Source organism: Nansenia antarctica (assembly GCF_963989245.1).
Source record: "Nansenia antarctica genome assembly, chromosome: 1".
NCBI lineage: Eukaryota > Metazoa > Chordata > Actinopteri > Argentiniformes > Microstomatidae > Nansenia > Nansenia antarctica.
Window position 1 is genome coordinate 92,101,984 of NC_137674.1, and position 16,511 is coordinate 92,118,494.

Below are 16,511 nucleotides of genomic sequence, written 5' to 3' on the forward strand. Positions count from 1 at the left end.
GTTCGAAGTGCCTTCTTTACTGAGACAGGCCGAAACAGGAAGTTTGGTTAAATTAAAATGTATTTGGGCATTATATTAATCTGTAATTTCAGTGGTCTAAAATAGGGGGACTGTGTCTAAAATGTGTTGTAATTTCTGAATGGTAAAACCAATATGTACAGTAGCAGTCAAAGGTTTGGAAACAGGTGTGTCCAAACTTTGGACTGGTACTGTATACAAATACCCTCAAAGGGGTAGATTCTACTCTCTTCATAAAAGTAAACAAACCAACGTTGTGCAGTCCATTCCGACAAGGTTGATTGGAATACACGGCCAAGCTGTTTATGCTTAATCTGTGCATTATCTGAGGAATATTTGCTAATGGGTCAATGATGTAAATGTTGTCCGAATGTAATATTTTCTAAAATTAACAATTAATATATATACTAACTAAATATTATGTTAACTAACACTATTTGCTCTCCTTTATTGAATACACAAATACAAATTCAGTCACTTTCAGCTCTTTAAAGGGTTGAAATGTCATTCGGTACAACCGCCCGAACACAAATGCAACCAGCTAATGTGCCATTAAAATATCTAAAATGATATTACAACTATTATATAAACATTCTGGCATGATTTTATAAGGGTTTATAACAATATACTGCAAAATTGATTTTTATGTAGAAATGTTTGCTTTGCTCAAATCACTTTTGTCACAAAAAAATAATTTCACTGATATCATTCGGAGCAACCAATTTCAAGGCACCATTTTGGATCAAATCAACTGATAATCATGTGACAGGATATTACCTCATTAAGACCCCTGCAGCAGATCCTCTGAGAAGAAAAGTAGCCAGCTCTCTCTTAAACCTTATCCGTCATTGACCAACATACAGATATTTCTGTACATGGTCAATATTGATAATGATAATGATATTGATTAATGATAATATTGGTATAAAATAATGGAGGGAAATGTGAGGGTCTACCCTAATCACTCACACTAGTACAGTGACAGGTGGAAGGTTGGAATCAATAGGAGGACACACAGGTCAAACCCCTTCATGCTCTCATGACCATGCACGCACAAGGTTAAATGCGTCACAAATAACCACCCTCTACATCTGGAACCTCACTGGGGAGTGCCAGCCCACGAGCATGTGCGGCTCAATATCGCCTAGACTTCCCTTGGCCCGTCACCCCAAGCAGCCAACCCAATAATGGACCTGGAGCAAAACATCGTCTGGATTATCTAAGGGCCGGCTGTGGAGAAGTGTGGCTGATTCATTTTTTCTAGCAGAGTAACACACATTCATACTCATATGCCTGTACACACTTAGACACTTATAGCGGTCACAGACGCAACCACATGCTAAAATGTGCACAGGAAAGCAAACAGCCCTTACTTGAATGCAGTGTACTGTCACCATCATGTGCTATGTGATGTTGGGGGCATGCCTCTGGGTCACGATAGGGGATATTTTGTGTGAGAGAGAAAATAACCTGGCACAGGTGTATACCCTGAGTGAGCAGGTGGTAGGTAATTCAAAGACCTCTGCATCACCATTTAATTTAGCCCCTGTGTAATTGATTTTTACACCGCTTTTTAAGATGAGAAGGAGAGTTAAGTGTTAGAAAGTAGGCAAATACATATTCTTATCTACATTATGTTTACATTTCGAATGCCTCAGCGGGCCTGGTTCATTTCAAGAGTCAATGTGCAAGACAATATGTGTAAAAGAAATGTTAGATCTTGCTCATCATTGAGGTACCGGTGATTGGACACCTGCTTGCCAAATACCCACTGGGTCACTGGGCCTACTAATATGTTGCCTTCCATTACTATCGGGCTAGAGTGCTAAATCAAAGCAAACACCCGCTCGAAAGCCATGTATTGAACTCTGCATCATATGGCTAAATCTAATCATCTCAGTGACCTTACGGGAAAGGCTGGCCCCCACTATATTTGCATAGTCCCCAATACTATGTAGACAGTTTATTGAGAGTTCAAGCATCGCATTTGTAGACTCAACCACAACTCTATTGACATGCAACAATTCAGTAGAGTTAATGTCAGGTTCAGGGTTTACAGCAGGGGTTAGGTTTAGGGGATCGTTGTAAGGAATGTCTCCCAAGTGGTGACTGACCTGTGTTTGTGGTGCCAGACGCAGACACACCCCTCCAGTCTCCCCGCCCTCGCCCTGCTCAGAGGGGTTCAGGTGGCGGCTGAAGCGTGGCAGGGGGATGCCTGGGCGGCTGTCTGGCAGGAACATGTTTGCAGGCGCCGGGATGATGAAGGCATTCGTGACCGGACCTAAGAGAGCGAGAGGATGAGAGAGAGGGGGAGGGAGTGGGAGAGAGAAACATTGCAAGAGTGTAAAAAAGAGGGCGTTTGAGAGAGAGAGTGGGGGGGAATTGAGGGGGATACCCTCAATATGTAATTATATGTGGGGAAGATAAAAAAATAAAAATAAATGATATGCCGCATTCACTAGGCTAACATCTGCCTGTAACTGGGTCAGAGTTTTACACAAGACTCAATCAGAATCAAAGATGCCAAGGGGGAGGAGACAGGTAAGAAAACATTAATTCCGTTAAAATATTTGGGGAACACTCTTTTGCAGTGTTAAACAGAAAAAACGCACCACGACCCTCCTAGGAACAGATCCTACCCAGCAACGGTTGACTGTGCTAGTACTAGTTTTCCCTTACATGCATCAAGAAATGTGACCTACATCTTAAAACTTTAGAATCAGAATCAATTCTTTTTATCGCCAAGTATATTCGCACATACAGGAAATTGACTTGGTGTGGTTGGTGCATAGGACAAAGATAAAAACAACAATATATAACTAAACATTGTTTAAAAATACAATGACAATGGGGCAGTAGAACAACAATTATGTAGGCTGTAAATTAGAGTAATGTAAAACTAATATAGAATACATTGTCAGTGTTATGCGTGTGTGTGTGCGTGTGTGTGTGTGTGTGTGAGACTGGGGTGGGGAGTGGAAGTCCCAGAGTCAATGAGAGGCAGGGGGCTTGTTTGTGAGGCCCACTGCCATGGGGAAGAAACTGTTCAGGTGGTGCGTGGTTTTGGTCTTGATAGACCGGAACCTTTTTCCAGATGGAAGACTTTGGAAGAGGTGGTGACCGAGGGGGGAAGGATCAGCAATGATCATTCCGGCTCTCTTACAGGTCCTGGAGTGGAACAGTTCCAGGATAGATGGCAGGTTGCAGCTGATGACCTTCTCAACTAACCGAATAATCCACTGTAATCTGCCTCTGAGAGCACTGCTATCATGCCATGACCTGGCCTGGTAATGAAGCATTGTTCTTTTTTATTTGATGACTTGTTTGAGCAATTGATAGCGTGAAACTTATAAGTTGTGAACGAATCGCAAGCGTCCATGCTTTTCTATGATACTACTGATGACGTATCAGGGTCTTGAAGGGTTGGCCCATTTCATAGGGGAAGATTTCAACCACTACCCCTTGTAACTCTGTTCCGAGGGGCAAGCAGAAAAGCGAATGGCACTCAAACGAGAAATGGGTAAACATAAGAAATGGGATTGGGCCTTAGTCTATTCATAGAGGGTTTTCTTAGAGGGTTTTCTTTCAACCATCACCCACTTTCTCTTGTTTGTTAACACCCCAACATTCACTAGCAATTATCATGATCAGTTAGCTGAGGGCAAGAAAGACAAAAAGAAATTATTACTATATTACTTTATTATTATATTACTATAAGAAACAGGAATTTTACAAGGTGGATGCCCTCCCTCTTCCACACTGCCATTTGACTGCAGTAACTCACACGCACTCACTCAGTCTCTCACGAAGCATTTGCAGAGTAACCATACTTTCTTGGGTAGCTTGTTGAAACTACTTGTTTCAAAGCTACCCAATTGGTTTCCATTCAACTTAAAGCAGCTGGGCATAAGTCTGTTGGAAATATGCCTCCTCTGGCCACCACAGCGAAATTCAGTTTGAAGTTCCACAGTAACAACATACTTGTTTACAAACTGAATGTTGCCCCCTAGACACATCATTTTAGAAAGTGCGGGATCAAAACAGAGTTCATGGATCCGATTAAACAGTCATTATCTCTTTAAACATTTTCGAAACAGACATGGGGGCCGTTCCACTATAGTGGCTTAGTATATCGGCGATTGAAATAAATGCGGCGATCAGGCAACTCGGGATTGGAATTCAAGCCTCAGGTGATTCCTCGAACGAGGATCAGCCTTGTGTCATCAGTGTTCACAGAAGACAGGCTTACAAATCTTCGATATGGGCGCGTGCACGCAGACATAAAGAGCCCTGAAGAGTCGATCTGTCGAAATGAAGATACTCCACTCTGCAGGGGTCCTACATTTGCGCAGCATTCCGAATTATTGATTTTTATGAAGACAGAAAAATAAGATGTCAAATAGTGCAATACTGCCGCAATTAACAAGGCGAGGGAAATGGTTTGGCAAGAAATTGCTGACCGATTAAATGCTTAGGTCATACTAGCCCTAGTTATTGTTATATGTTCATATTTTAATAAATGAATATTTACTACTGTGGTGATATCAGCAGCAGGCTAAATGGTCTTATCGTCACGATGGCCTAGTGGTATTTACCGCTGCCATGGTATTTATTCGCCTTTTTAAGACGGTGGTTCGAATCCCTCTTCGGACACACTTTTTTATTGCATTTCGTTGTCTGAATCTAATCTAAAATCTAATCTAAAATATAGTAATAGTAAGTATATAGGCTATAAAATGATGGTGCAGGCTAATTTACAAGAACTGACACGATTACAATGGTGTTTGAAGCCTTTCTGAGTAAATTATGTTCTTAAACTAGACCCTGGATTTGGCATAGATAAAAAAAAAATACGATTACTGATGGATAGATGATTCACTTAGACAGATATATATATATATATATATATATATATATATATATATATATATGTTGTGAATCGATTTGCATGAAGGCTTCGGTTAAATGTAAAAAGACAACATCGGGGGGCGCTGGAGCAGATATTTTTAAAAGGGGGGCGTTGAGGTGTTCTTGGGGGGCGTTCGTGCATTAAGTATTTTTCTCATGAAAAACAGCTGTCAGCTGTGTTATTACGGGTACGTTCGTAAATGCACGAACGGTCATTTCGCTCGGACAAACCGTCTTTTCAGTCAGAGCACCCATCTCTGAGCGCTCCCAGAGCGCAGTGCTCTGAACTTGGCCGGGCTCTGTGATGCAGACACACGTAGCGCAGCGCCCACATTTTTTTAAAAGTGAGAGTGTCAACAAGAAGATGAAGCTAAAAACTCAGCTAGCAAAGGCAGAGCTTTTGATAGTTTCCAATGTGTCTGGGTAAGCTGCATTGTAGAAGAATCTTGACAGTTCATGTACAGTGCAGGAATTGCAATACTATGCTAGTCTACGATAGAAATAACCCTGGTTCATCCCATCTGTAATGTCATGTTTCAACCCTTGCCATCCTTTTCTTGCATAGCACCCGCAAATGAACACGGATAGGAGTGGAATAGGCTATATAACTGTAAATAGTTGATTGTCTTTGGATTTAGCCAGTTGGCGAAGATTTATGAGGATCAGGCTATTTAATTTGTGCTGCTCATCTAACAGCGATAAGGTGTTGTTTAATTTACGGTCTTGTTTAATTTCTATGAGTGTTTTCCTTGTAGGCTATGCTTGAGTGACATGTGTTTCAGTTTGTAGGCTCATTGTAATTGTTGGCTATAAGCGAGAGAGAATATTTCTTATGTTAGTTTTGATACTGAGTCCATGTCCCCGCCGGTGACATAAGCCTGTCGTGCCAAATACTCCCTCCCCGCGTATACACACTACCCTCTGCGCTTATGCGTTCGCTTCGTTCGCTTCCTTTCAATACAGCTTATTTAATTTAGTTAAAATGAGTGCTAATACCATACCACCATACCAGAACATCACAGCAGGAACAACCTATCTCAAAAAAGCGATCGTATTGTAATAAACCAGTCCGGAAAGTTCTCTGTCGCTTACCAATCATCTAACCTGGAGAAATCAGCTACGAATGTCCCTTCCCCTCGCAGGTTCATTACAGTATATTACATAAATGTATTACTGTTAAGTGTTGTTGTGGATGTTATCCCTAGTGCCATTCTGAGGTTAGCATTGCGATGTGTTCGTCTTAACGTTTACAAACTAAAATATACGATCGCTTTTTAGTGATATGTTGCTCCTCATGTGATGCCCTGGAAACGAACACATAAGCACTCCGAACAGCTGTCAGCGTCTTTTGTTGCTATAGGAAACCACTACTCTGTCTGCTTGCGATTGATCAGCTGTCAGCAGTGTTATTACAGGTACATTCGTAAATGCACGAACGGTCAGTTCGCTCGGGCAAACCGTCTTTTCAGTCAGAGCACCCATCTCTGAGCGCTCCCAGAGCGCAGAGCTCTGAACTTTGGAACTGTGTTAACAAAGTCTAATAAAAAATTAATAAATATTAGCATCATAAAACAGTCTGTTTGTATTCTCTGATGTTGTCTGAGTTTGTTTAACACTCATAAACAGCATTTTTATTCACATTCACATGGCTTTTCTGCTCTCTGGTAAACTAATGATGATGATATTCCAACTGCCCAGTTAAATCAAATCCATTATTTGGCATTCAGTGACATGCTTTTTAAATGATATAACACAGAATATTAGTCAACATTAATATTCAGGGAAGAAAAAAAGCCAATTTTTTTTGATGGGGGGCGGTAAGAGACCTGGATAATGGACAGGGGCGCTTTGGGCGCTGGCCCAAAAAAGGTTGAGAACCACTGACTTAAATCAAGTCTCGAACACGCAACCTTTGGAACTCTAGCCGGCTGCCTTAACCACTGCGCCAGCCAGACCGCTGTGATGACAGTAATGCAAGTTGACACAATTACATTTTTTTTTACACTCTTTTATTTATTGATCTATCGATCTATCTATCACACTTTCAAAATATCAAGTTATCTATCACACAATCAAACTATCGATCGAACACACTTTCAAAATATCAAATTATCTATCTATCACACAGTCAACCTATCCATCTATCTATCTCGTGTGAAGTGGGAACTAATATTTCCTAAAAGAGGAACTGTCGTTCGGGATGAAGTTTCCGCCTGTGAGCCTTTTTTGATGCGCGTCTTACTTTAGCCAGTGTTTTAGCCTGGTCGCGACCAGGCTAATTATATCTGACTCAGAAGGAGCTCAACCAAGCAGCGAATTATTTGAGCCACATTGATGGAACCGAACGCAAGCTAACATTATCGAGGCTTAGAACTTTATCGAGGCTTAGAAGATAATCGACCTTAGTGGAATGGGCCCATGATGTTACATCCCTGTCTGTTTTTGCTTTGTCTCTCTCTCTCTCTCTCTCTCCCAGGTGTTCGTGATCCGTTGATTGTCTCCCTGTTAATCATCCATCATCAAGTCCACCTGTGTTCCTGTCCTGTCAACCAATCACCTGTCTACCTGTTCCCTATATATGTGGCAGTTTGTTACTTGTGTAGGTTAGAGGGAAGAGGGGTGAGGTTATGTTTGTTTCATTCGTTTCATTCTATTCTGAGTAATTCTGTTTCATTCTGTTCTGTTAGTATATTAGCTGGTTGCTATATTTGTCTGTCTAGTGTTTGTTTGGTTTACCTATGGTCCCCGGTTGCCTTATCATGGGAGAGGGCTAGGTAAGATACCCTGGGGTTTACACCACATCACGTAGGTAACTGTTTGTCTAAACACACTAGGTGAGAACGAGCGGATGTCGACTCATCCTTTGTAGCAGTTAGATTTAGGTTCCAGGTAGATTAGTTAGCAGTTCTGTACCTAGGTAGATATGCTAGATTAGAGGTGTAGGGAAGCATAGGGCTGTGGTTTTATTGTGACACCGTTCGCAGCCTTCTCCCTCCCTTCCTACCCTCTGTTTTTGTATTATCCTTCCCCCCTGTTTATTTGTATGTCCATGGATGTCCATGTTTTTCACTTTATTATTATTATTACCATTGGCAAATAAATCATTTTCTTTAAGGTACACCTTGTTGTCGGTCTGACCGTATTTGAGCACCACACACACGGTCAGTTGCTTCACCAGTGCTGGTACACAGGCTATGTTGCAGTCCTCCCTCCTCCCTAGTCTTACATCTGAGGGAGGACGTAACACATGATGATTACGTTTTTAGCTTTTGGTTGGGTTTTAGCTATGCAGACTGCAGATCATCCTGCTAACTTTTTGGAGAGAATCCAGTGCCATGCATCAAAACAGTTTCAGACGTCTCATCTACAAACTAGAAGCATCAAGCTGATTTTCACTAAGGGAATATGCATGTTCCCATAGGTCATGTTTTGCTGCTCTTGACAGATTATTGGTCCATTCACTTCTTATGCTGAGATCTGTTGTGTAACAATATTCTAGTAGAGAGAGAAACAATCTACACAAAAAGGGAGTCTCAACAAAAGAAGGAATGCGAGGATGGCACTTAGGCCTATTCCTCATCAAGGACTTGAACATTCCCCAGTTTCATGACTAAATTCAGTGTTTCAATGTTCAATGTTTTTTTGGTCTTCTTAAAAAAAGTGCCCTGTTTTCAGTCATCTGTCACCTCATACCATAGTTAACATATTTCCACCATTTCCGCAGATCCAGTTAAAGGTACCCTATGTAGGATTGTGCCCTCTTTTGACTGCAATGGGAATTGCAATGACAATTCAGAAGCCTCTGCTCCTCTCTGCCTCCCCTTGCTCAATGCAAACTACTTCTAACTAAAACAATACATCTGTCAATCATTTGAACATTATTATCTAGTCTTAGTTCGTTACGTTTTTAAATGTTCACAGAAATCTGAACACGGCAATTATCCATCCAGCATAGACACTCATTAGCTAAACCCAAAGTTTCAAACAGATCCCCAAACAAAACTCAGACAAGGCTATAATGTCAAACAGGACATTTCCGAGGAAAAATCATAAGAATACACAGTATAACAGTGTTATAATTTAATTAGTCAAATACCATGCAATTGGAATGCAAAATAATGCATTGGTTGTGTTTAGTTAGGAAATAATATTTTTTACAATACCACATTTTGTATGTTGAATATGACGCTCACAGATATAATTGTTTTACTGTACATAATGTAAAAGAAACATTTAACCTGAGGATCCTGTACTTCCTGAGTCTCTTAGGCCGCATTTACACTGCCAGGTAGAAGAGACATAATTCAGATTTTTTGCTCACATGTGACACAGATCGGATATGTAACAGGAATGTGTAAGCAGTAAAAACGCACATTGAATCTGATATTCTCATGTTTAATGTTTTGAGCCCATGACACTTGATTGCAGATTACATGCAAGACTAGCTAGCTCGCTTGAATAAAGTTTGATGTGACTTTCGTATTGACAGGTGGAGGACACAAAGCGGTCATGTTTATGCTAAACTTGGAGTGAAAGTCATGTAGCTAGGCTAACTAGCTAGCATGCTGATTATCTATCCATGTTGTTGGGCTTTAAGGTTAAACTGTTATTGCTGTAGCTTGCTGCACTCGTCTTGCAATGCTGTTGTCGAAGTGTGCATTGTTGGTGGTGTGTTGTGTAAGTGTACAGTTAACCTAGCTAGCTACATTGACATTGGGAATGCAGTTGAAGAAGTGATTCTGCATGCAGGGTCATTATCAAAAAGTAAATTACGGGGAAAATGCATTTTAATATGCAAATAGATCATTTCTATGACCTGTCTTCAGTTGTAAGAATATAAGGTCATAGAAGGAACTACATATCAGCAGCAATACATTTTGAAAATATAATTTGAGTCTAGCCAAACACATCCCATGTCAACAAAAACAAACAATCCAAAGCAACAAACAAGTATAATAACTCCTTATTTTGTTGGTTATGAAGAGGTACCAATAAGTAATTCTTTAAGAAAATAGTAGTCTTTTTTTTGTCTGAGAAATAAATTAAATCATATTTTTCAGTCATAATTTGTCTCCAATCTCATTTTGTTATCATGAGAAAATCGTATCGTGAAACCAGTATCGTGAATTGTATCGAATTGTGAGTTGAGTGCATCGTTACATCCCTACCCGTTGCAGATAATAGTAATATATAATAAGTAGTGCCCTCTATAAATTGGAATTGGAATTGGAAAGAGGAAGCATTTTGTCTTCTTCTAGCTCATACTCCAATGATTACAATTAGAAATAAAACAATTACTAGAGATTCAGCTTTAATGCTATTTCTTTCAAATTGGGTTCACCATTTAGAAAGTATGTTTTAAATATACTAAAATTATTAATGGCCTGACAGAGCATCACCAGAGAAATACCCAGCATCTGGTGGGATCAATGGGTCACAGACACAGAGTTATTGCATGCAAAGGATTGTTGACCAAATACTGAACATGAGTACATTATTTGAACGTAATATTAATCTGTCCCAATAACTTTGGTGCAACTAAAACACTTTCAGTAGTGGAGCAGACCGTGGCAACCTCTGTCTGCTCAGTTTATCAGGGGACACAGGAAGGTCACCGTGTCAATGGATTCATTTGCTCTTGCTTTAAATCTTTAGCAGCTAAATTGACAGTGGTAAGCTGTAATTCCTAATCAGCAGACTATGATCGCTGCCAGAGCCATTTCACACAAAGGGAGAAAGACCCCAAAAATGTGGGAGTTGATTTATCACTCCCCAAATGTAGGCACAATGCAACCTTTAACCATCAAATGGCTTGGCATACTAAATCCCTCCTCAATGGCAGGTTGACACAAACACTCTGCAGGGACCCAAAAACTATTCAATTGAGCATGCTTGTCTGACTCAGTTGTTCTGCTCGTCTTCTGGCTGTCACTAATGGCGCTTCTCCACTACCGTCCTGTACCGTACCAGAACTCGTGCCGTAGTACCCGTACTGATTTTAGCTACCCTTCCTGAGTCGGAGCGAAAGGTACTATCCGTGCTACGATGTGACGCTGCAGACCGTTGATTGGTTTAATCGATAAGTGACGCGTCATACAGCTGTTGTTTACAATGGTCCGAGAGCCTTGAGACCGAAAGCTTGCAACAAACATAGTTTTTTGCACAGATTTGAGTGTGCAAATGCTGCTTTTTTGCACTCTATTTGATACTCTTCAGCTGCAGCACCCCAGCTAAGTCTGATCACGGATGAGCGGTGGTATTTTCACTATATTGAGAATTTACATGGTGAAATGCATTCTTAGACATGACTACGTCGTCACGATTACAAAGATGCCACTTGAAATGCATGAAATCCAAATGTATTCGTGTCTTACACACACGTTCCCCTAGTATATGTATATCGCGTGTAGCCCAGTCACGAATGGTCCCAGTATTGTAGCTTGAGACGGAACAATTTGGTTTATTTTGCTTGTTGGAGCAAGCCCACAATATGTTATTGCTCATATATATTTATTTGAATCCTGTTCTTTTACCAACTGCTAAGACCACAATATAGTAAGCTAGTTACTTTAGTTAGCTAAAGATATTGGCCCCCCAAATCATTTTACACAATTATGTTACGATGTTTCTTTCGAATCCCGCAGTCAAGGTATCTAAAAGCAAAGTAATGTAGCTAGTGAACAGACGTGGGGACTGTCCCGACTCGCTCCGGGTCTGTTGTGTATAATGGAGAAGCGCTTCTGAAAATACGGTATGGGTAAGATACAAATGCGTGCCGTCGTGTACCGTCCCGGTCTGGTCAATGGAGAAGCGCCATAAGTTGCACACCGGAAGTCGTAATGCCAAGTTCCGATTTAGTGTCTATATCCACATTTTAAAAAATGTTTTTAACACCTGCTTACATCTACTTTTTAAAATGACCCATATCCTATTGCTTTCCAAAGTATGGAAGGTTTAGAGGTCCGCAAAATATCGCACACATTTTAAGGCAGAAGAAGTGAAGAAAGAAAGGAGGGAGAAGAAAGGGGACTTCACTGTTGGAGTGAGTGAAACTCACGTCAAACGTCATCAAAATGCAAAGACCGTCGTATTTTCAATGACATGTAAATCCGAATTGAGTTATATGTGACCTGCCTGGTTAGATCGCAGTCGAAATGACACATATCTGATTCATATGATTGAGGCCGGTATGAGATTGAGGCCTGAATCAGATCTGAGAATATCAGATTCAATGTGCTCTTTTTACTGGTTACACATACATGTTACATATCCGATCTGTGCCACATGTGAGCAAAAATTCGGAATTGTGTCACTGGGGTAAACTGATTCTCTGACAAACATAATATTAGATACATTCTAATTTTCTAAATTGTGAGGCGTTGCATCACTGATACCGATGGCCATATTGACAGATATCTGTATGTATCTTGTCATCATGTTCAGAAGAAAAGAAGATTAATATATGACGTAGTAGACTGAATATTGTATTACCCTAAACAGGTTCGGCATTTTGCTGTATGCTTTAAGACTTTAAGATGTGATATGCTTAATGACCATGAAAGCTTAGATCTAAACGATTAACTGTGGTTACATGCCCATGTTTGAGAATCATATCTGGACGAGTGATGTACGGGTCAGCCGCTTGTTCTCCCATGGGCACCCGCAATTGCTAAGAACCCATCTGCAACTGTATCCGAGTGAAAATCTGAGGCCCAAACCCACAAATATAGAATATGCGCTGTAGCCTACAGTTCCCTTTTTTATTTACAACTCTCCATTTTCCAGCTTTTCTCTTCTAGAATTAAACTCAGACATTGTCTTGTTTTCCTGTTTTTCTGCAGAAATTCCCCCAAAACATTAAGTGATTGTTGTGTATTTGGCATGCATACAGGTAGGCCCTAAAGGCTTTGCACTAACCCCAGGTAAAAATAATTAAAGAAAAACCTCAATGTAGCCTATAGATACGAATTGCATTGGATTTTTAAATGCATTGTTTTCTCTTGAGTCAATCTGTCCGCCACCCACCCGTCTACCCGCCAATATTTCATGACCTTAAACTCACCAGACTGTGGGTTATGAGCCAACCCTGTGCATCACTAATCTGTATTAACATTACCACCTACCAACCAACAAGGGAATGTTTGTAGAAAGCGTAAAATACAAAGATAACATAGAAATTGGGGAAAGAATAGAGAGAGAGAACATATACAGAGAGGGAATACATATAGAGAAAGGGAAGAGAGAAATAAATAAACAGACAAATGAATATAGCTAGATAAAGAAGTAAAAAATATTCATAGAACATTTTGGAAGGACAGGAGGAATAATGTCAACACAGATTAAGGATCGGAGAAAGAACAGAACCATGCCAGCAATCAAGCGAGTGAGAGAGAGATAGAGTGGGGGAAAGAAACACCCCAACATTAATATGGGAATTGGCCAATAAACCCAACAGGTTTGCTGTCCAATCAGCACATTATTATAATCCCAAAAGCATAACAAAAACCATCATGAATAATGCAGGCCAGCAGTGGGACTAGAGCAATGTTGTGCCTAGGACAGACACAGCAATACACCTGAGTAAACAGAAAGGAGTTACCATGTGGGTGAGCTACAAAGACGTACTGTACCTGTGTTTCACAATGTCTATGCACTGGAGTATATAAAATGAAGTTTGTGTATGGGGTGACAGAGTATTTTCATTCCTTGTTGTGGTAATATGGGCTAGCTAATTATCGCCCACTCACTTACAGATATCGATCCCAGGGACTTGGCTCCCCACTACTGGAATTACACTAATGGTACAGGCCCCTCCAACACACATTCATGCCCTGCCAACACACTGCAGATATACCAATCAATACACAACGATACAGGATAAAAGATACCGGGCACATGAGTAGGGCACATCCCCATCATTATCAGCTCACTGTGCATTCAAAGGCCTAGCCAGACTCTGAAGTCAGGCACGGAGTACTACAGACATTGAGTCACACTTTAGCCAGGATAGAAGGCAAAATCGTTAAGTACTGAAATACTACAATACGCTTGTCAAGTTCATACTGCAATCTCAATAAACACAGTAGATATCACAGTAGATATCACACAGCTCTACAATATCAAACGGAGAGGGGAAATATCCTATGAACCCCCAACATGCAATGTCTTGTCAATCAGACAGTAGCCAAATAACTCCATAATAAATCTTTATCCGATCAACCAGTTGACCCTGCCCATTGAAAATAGACTTACAATAGATTGTAATAGACTTTACAGAGGGTTATATCATCACGCCAGGCATTGTCCTTTCAATTTCAGATCTATTGAGAGGAAATTCCACTCACGGAGGATAAACAGATAAGCTGTGACATCATAGGCAAGCATGCTCCCTTACCAAACACACAGTGACTATATTTTAGCCCAATGGCTGATCAGACAAGATGTCCAAGCTATGGGCTAGGTGTAATAACTGAGCACCTGCATCAAGCACCTCCATGGCACGAAATGACAGTAACAGTAGGAAAAGAAAAGGCACTAACATGCTTACCTGGAGGAGATGTGATAGTGAACAGCAGACAGCAGGCTTTTCTTACAACTAATAGCCAATTCCTACTGGGATGTTTGTGCTGCCCATATGTCCATTGGTTTGGTGTGAATGCTTGGAGGAGTTCAGCTCCTTTTTCGAACACAGTGAAAGATTATTTGGAAAAGCCTCTGGTTTCTGGTGATTCTGTGATAGCTGAATTTGTCACTCATCTGTAGGGATGAGAATTGATAAGATGTTATTGATACCTATCATGTTTATCAGTTTGATTCTTTATCTTTTCTCTTATCGCTTCTTGATACATTTTCAGAAGAAAAGTAGGCGTACACGGGTTCAGCGTCAACGCAACTGTTTTATTATTGAGTCTCTGAACACAGTGTATAATATCTAACATAAATAAAATGAGCTTGAGCAGCTAGTTGTAGCTTCAGAGCTATCTGTAGCAACAGTCTGTCTGTCATCAATTTGTACAGCATTCGCTTTCATTAGTTTCTTAGTCAAAGAAAAACTCTGTTAAGCCTGCCTGCGTGGCGCTAATATTATTAGCATAGGATATTTACCCTCAGTAACGGTAGCGTGGGCAAACGTTCTGGCCGCAATACTATCCCTATGGGAACGAGTTCAAAGTTCAAAGTCTGCATTACCATCATTTCGCTGGCGGCCAACAATTTTACGTTATCGTGTTAACATTAACGTTGACATTAGCTAACTTTCTGTTGCTAACTTTAGTGATGTTGACAGTAGATTAACTAAAGTTGTCATAAAATGTATTCAAATGAACGTTAATTCATCCCATGTATAAACATAATTGTTTTGTTGCATAGATGGGTGTTGAATAATACTGTCTAGAGACCAATCAAGCCTCAACCATTTTGCAACAACTTGGAGGATTGGAATGTTAAGACTCTCGGAAAACTGTCAGTGCATGCGTAAAACATGCCAGCATTGAAAACAGGAATCGATAACCTTGGAGGCATACATTTCCGATGGATCAAAAAATGGAACTGGTACTCAATTCCCATCCCTATTCATCTGTGGAATTTGGCTTCATCCGTTCATTTAGGCTGCTGCTTTAAGGAGCATTTCACAAGTTTTAATTGCATACAGCTACAAAGATCAGACCACATACATTTTTGTGAGAATGTATACTGCTATATCATCACTTCATCTGGTAGATGTGTGGCCTGGGGTGGTCCAGTGGTCTAGCACCACGGTCTGCAGTGCACACACATGCCCATGTCGGCATGGGTTCGAATCCGGCCCATGCCCTGCTGACATATACCCTCTCTCCCTTCTTCTCCGTACTTTCCTGTCTGTCTTCACTGTATCTGTCTAATAAAATGTACAAATATGAGTGGGGCTGCCCCACTCAGAAAAAATAACCTTAAAAAAAAAAAAAAAGTGTAGAGTGTAATTCGATACCATCGCAAAACCAATATTTGAAGAAGCATTCAATATACAGTGCCATGTGTAATTATTGGGATAGTGAAGCATTTACTCTTTGCTTGGCTCTATACAACAGTCTCAACAATGAGGTTAAAATATTATAATAGGGTATTTATGAAAATATTGGTTTCACCATTTAGAAATGACATCACTTGTTATAAATTCCTCAAAAAAAGTTTGGAAACGTTATTTCGGTCGATTATTCCTCCCCTTTAATAATACCAATTGGTATTGTATTTTATATTGTCTGATTAGTCACCTTTACAATGAGGTACAACTTGTAAGGATCATGTATTCGTGGAATGAGCAACACAGCTAAACGCGAGGGTAGGGCTGGGTTAAAAAAATGGATTTCCCGATTCTGAATCGATCTTCATTGAATGAGGATAAATCCCGAGATCGATCTTTCATGCATTTTCCTGCTTGCAGCTTCAACCCTCAACGAGATCTCGTGGCCAGATCTCACGCTACAAGAATTTATCATATCTCACGCAACGAGAAGTCTCAACACTGTAAAATCTAAAAACATGGCGATGGCAGGGACACTCAAGTCACCACCAGGCTTAAAGGCAGATGTCTGGGTGCATTTTGGATT

The 16,511-nt window shown here is 40.4% G+C and overlaps 1 protein-coding gene across 1 annotated transcript in view; it reads right to left on the reverse strand.

Moving 5' to 3' along the window:
• wdr18 (WD repeat domain 18) overlaps positions 1–16,511 on the reverse strand; it is a gene marked incomplete at its 5' end in the record, with an annotated part of 60,415 nt that overhangs the window by 5,824 nt on the left and 38,080 nt on the right. The window contains one exon of the mRNA XM_080536077.1: positions 2,133–2,299. Coding sequence (XP_080392203.1) covers positions 2,133–2,299 — 167 coding nt within the window. The remainder of the gene's footprint in view (positions 1–2,132; positions 2,300–16,511) is intronic.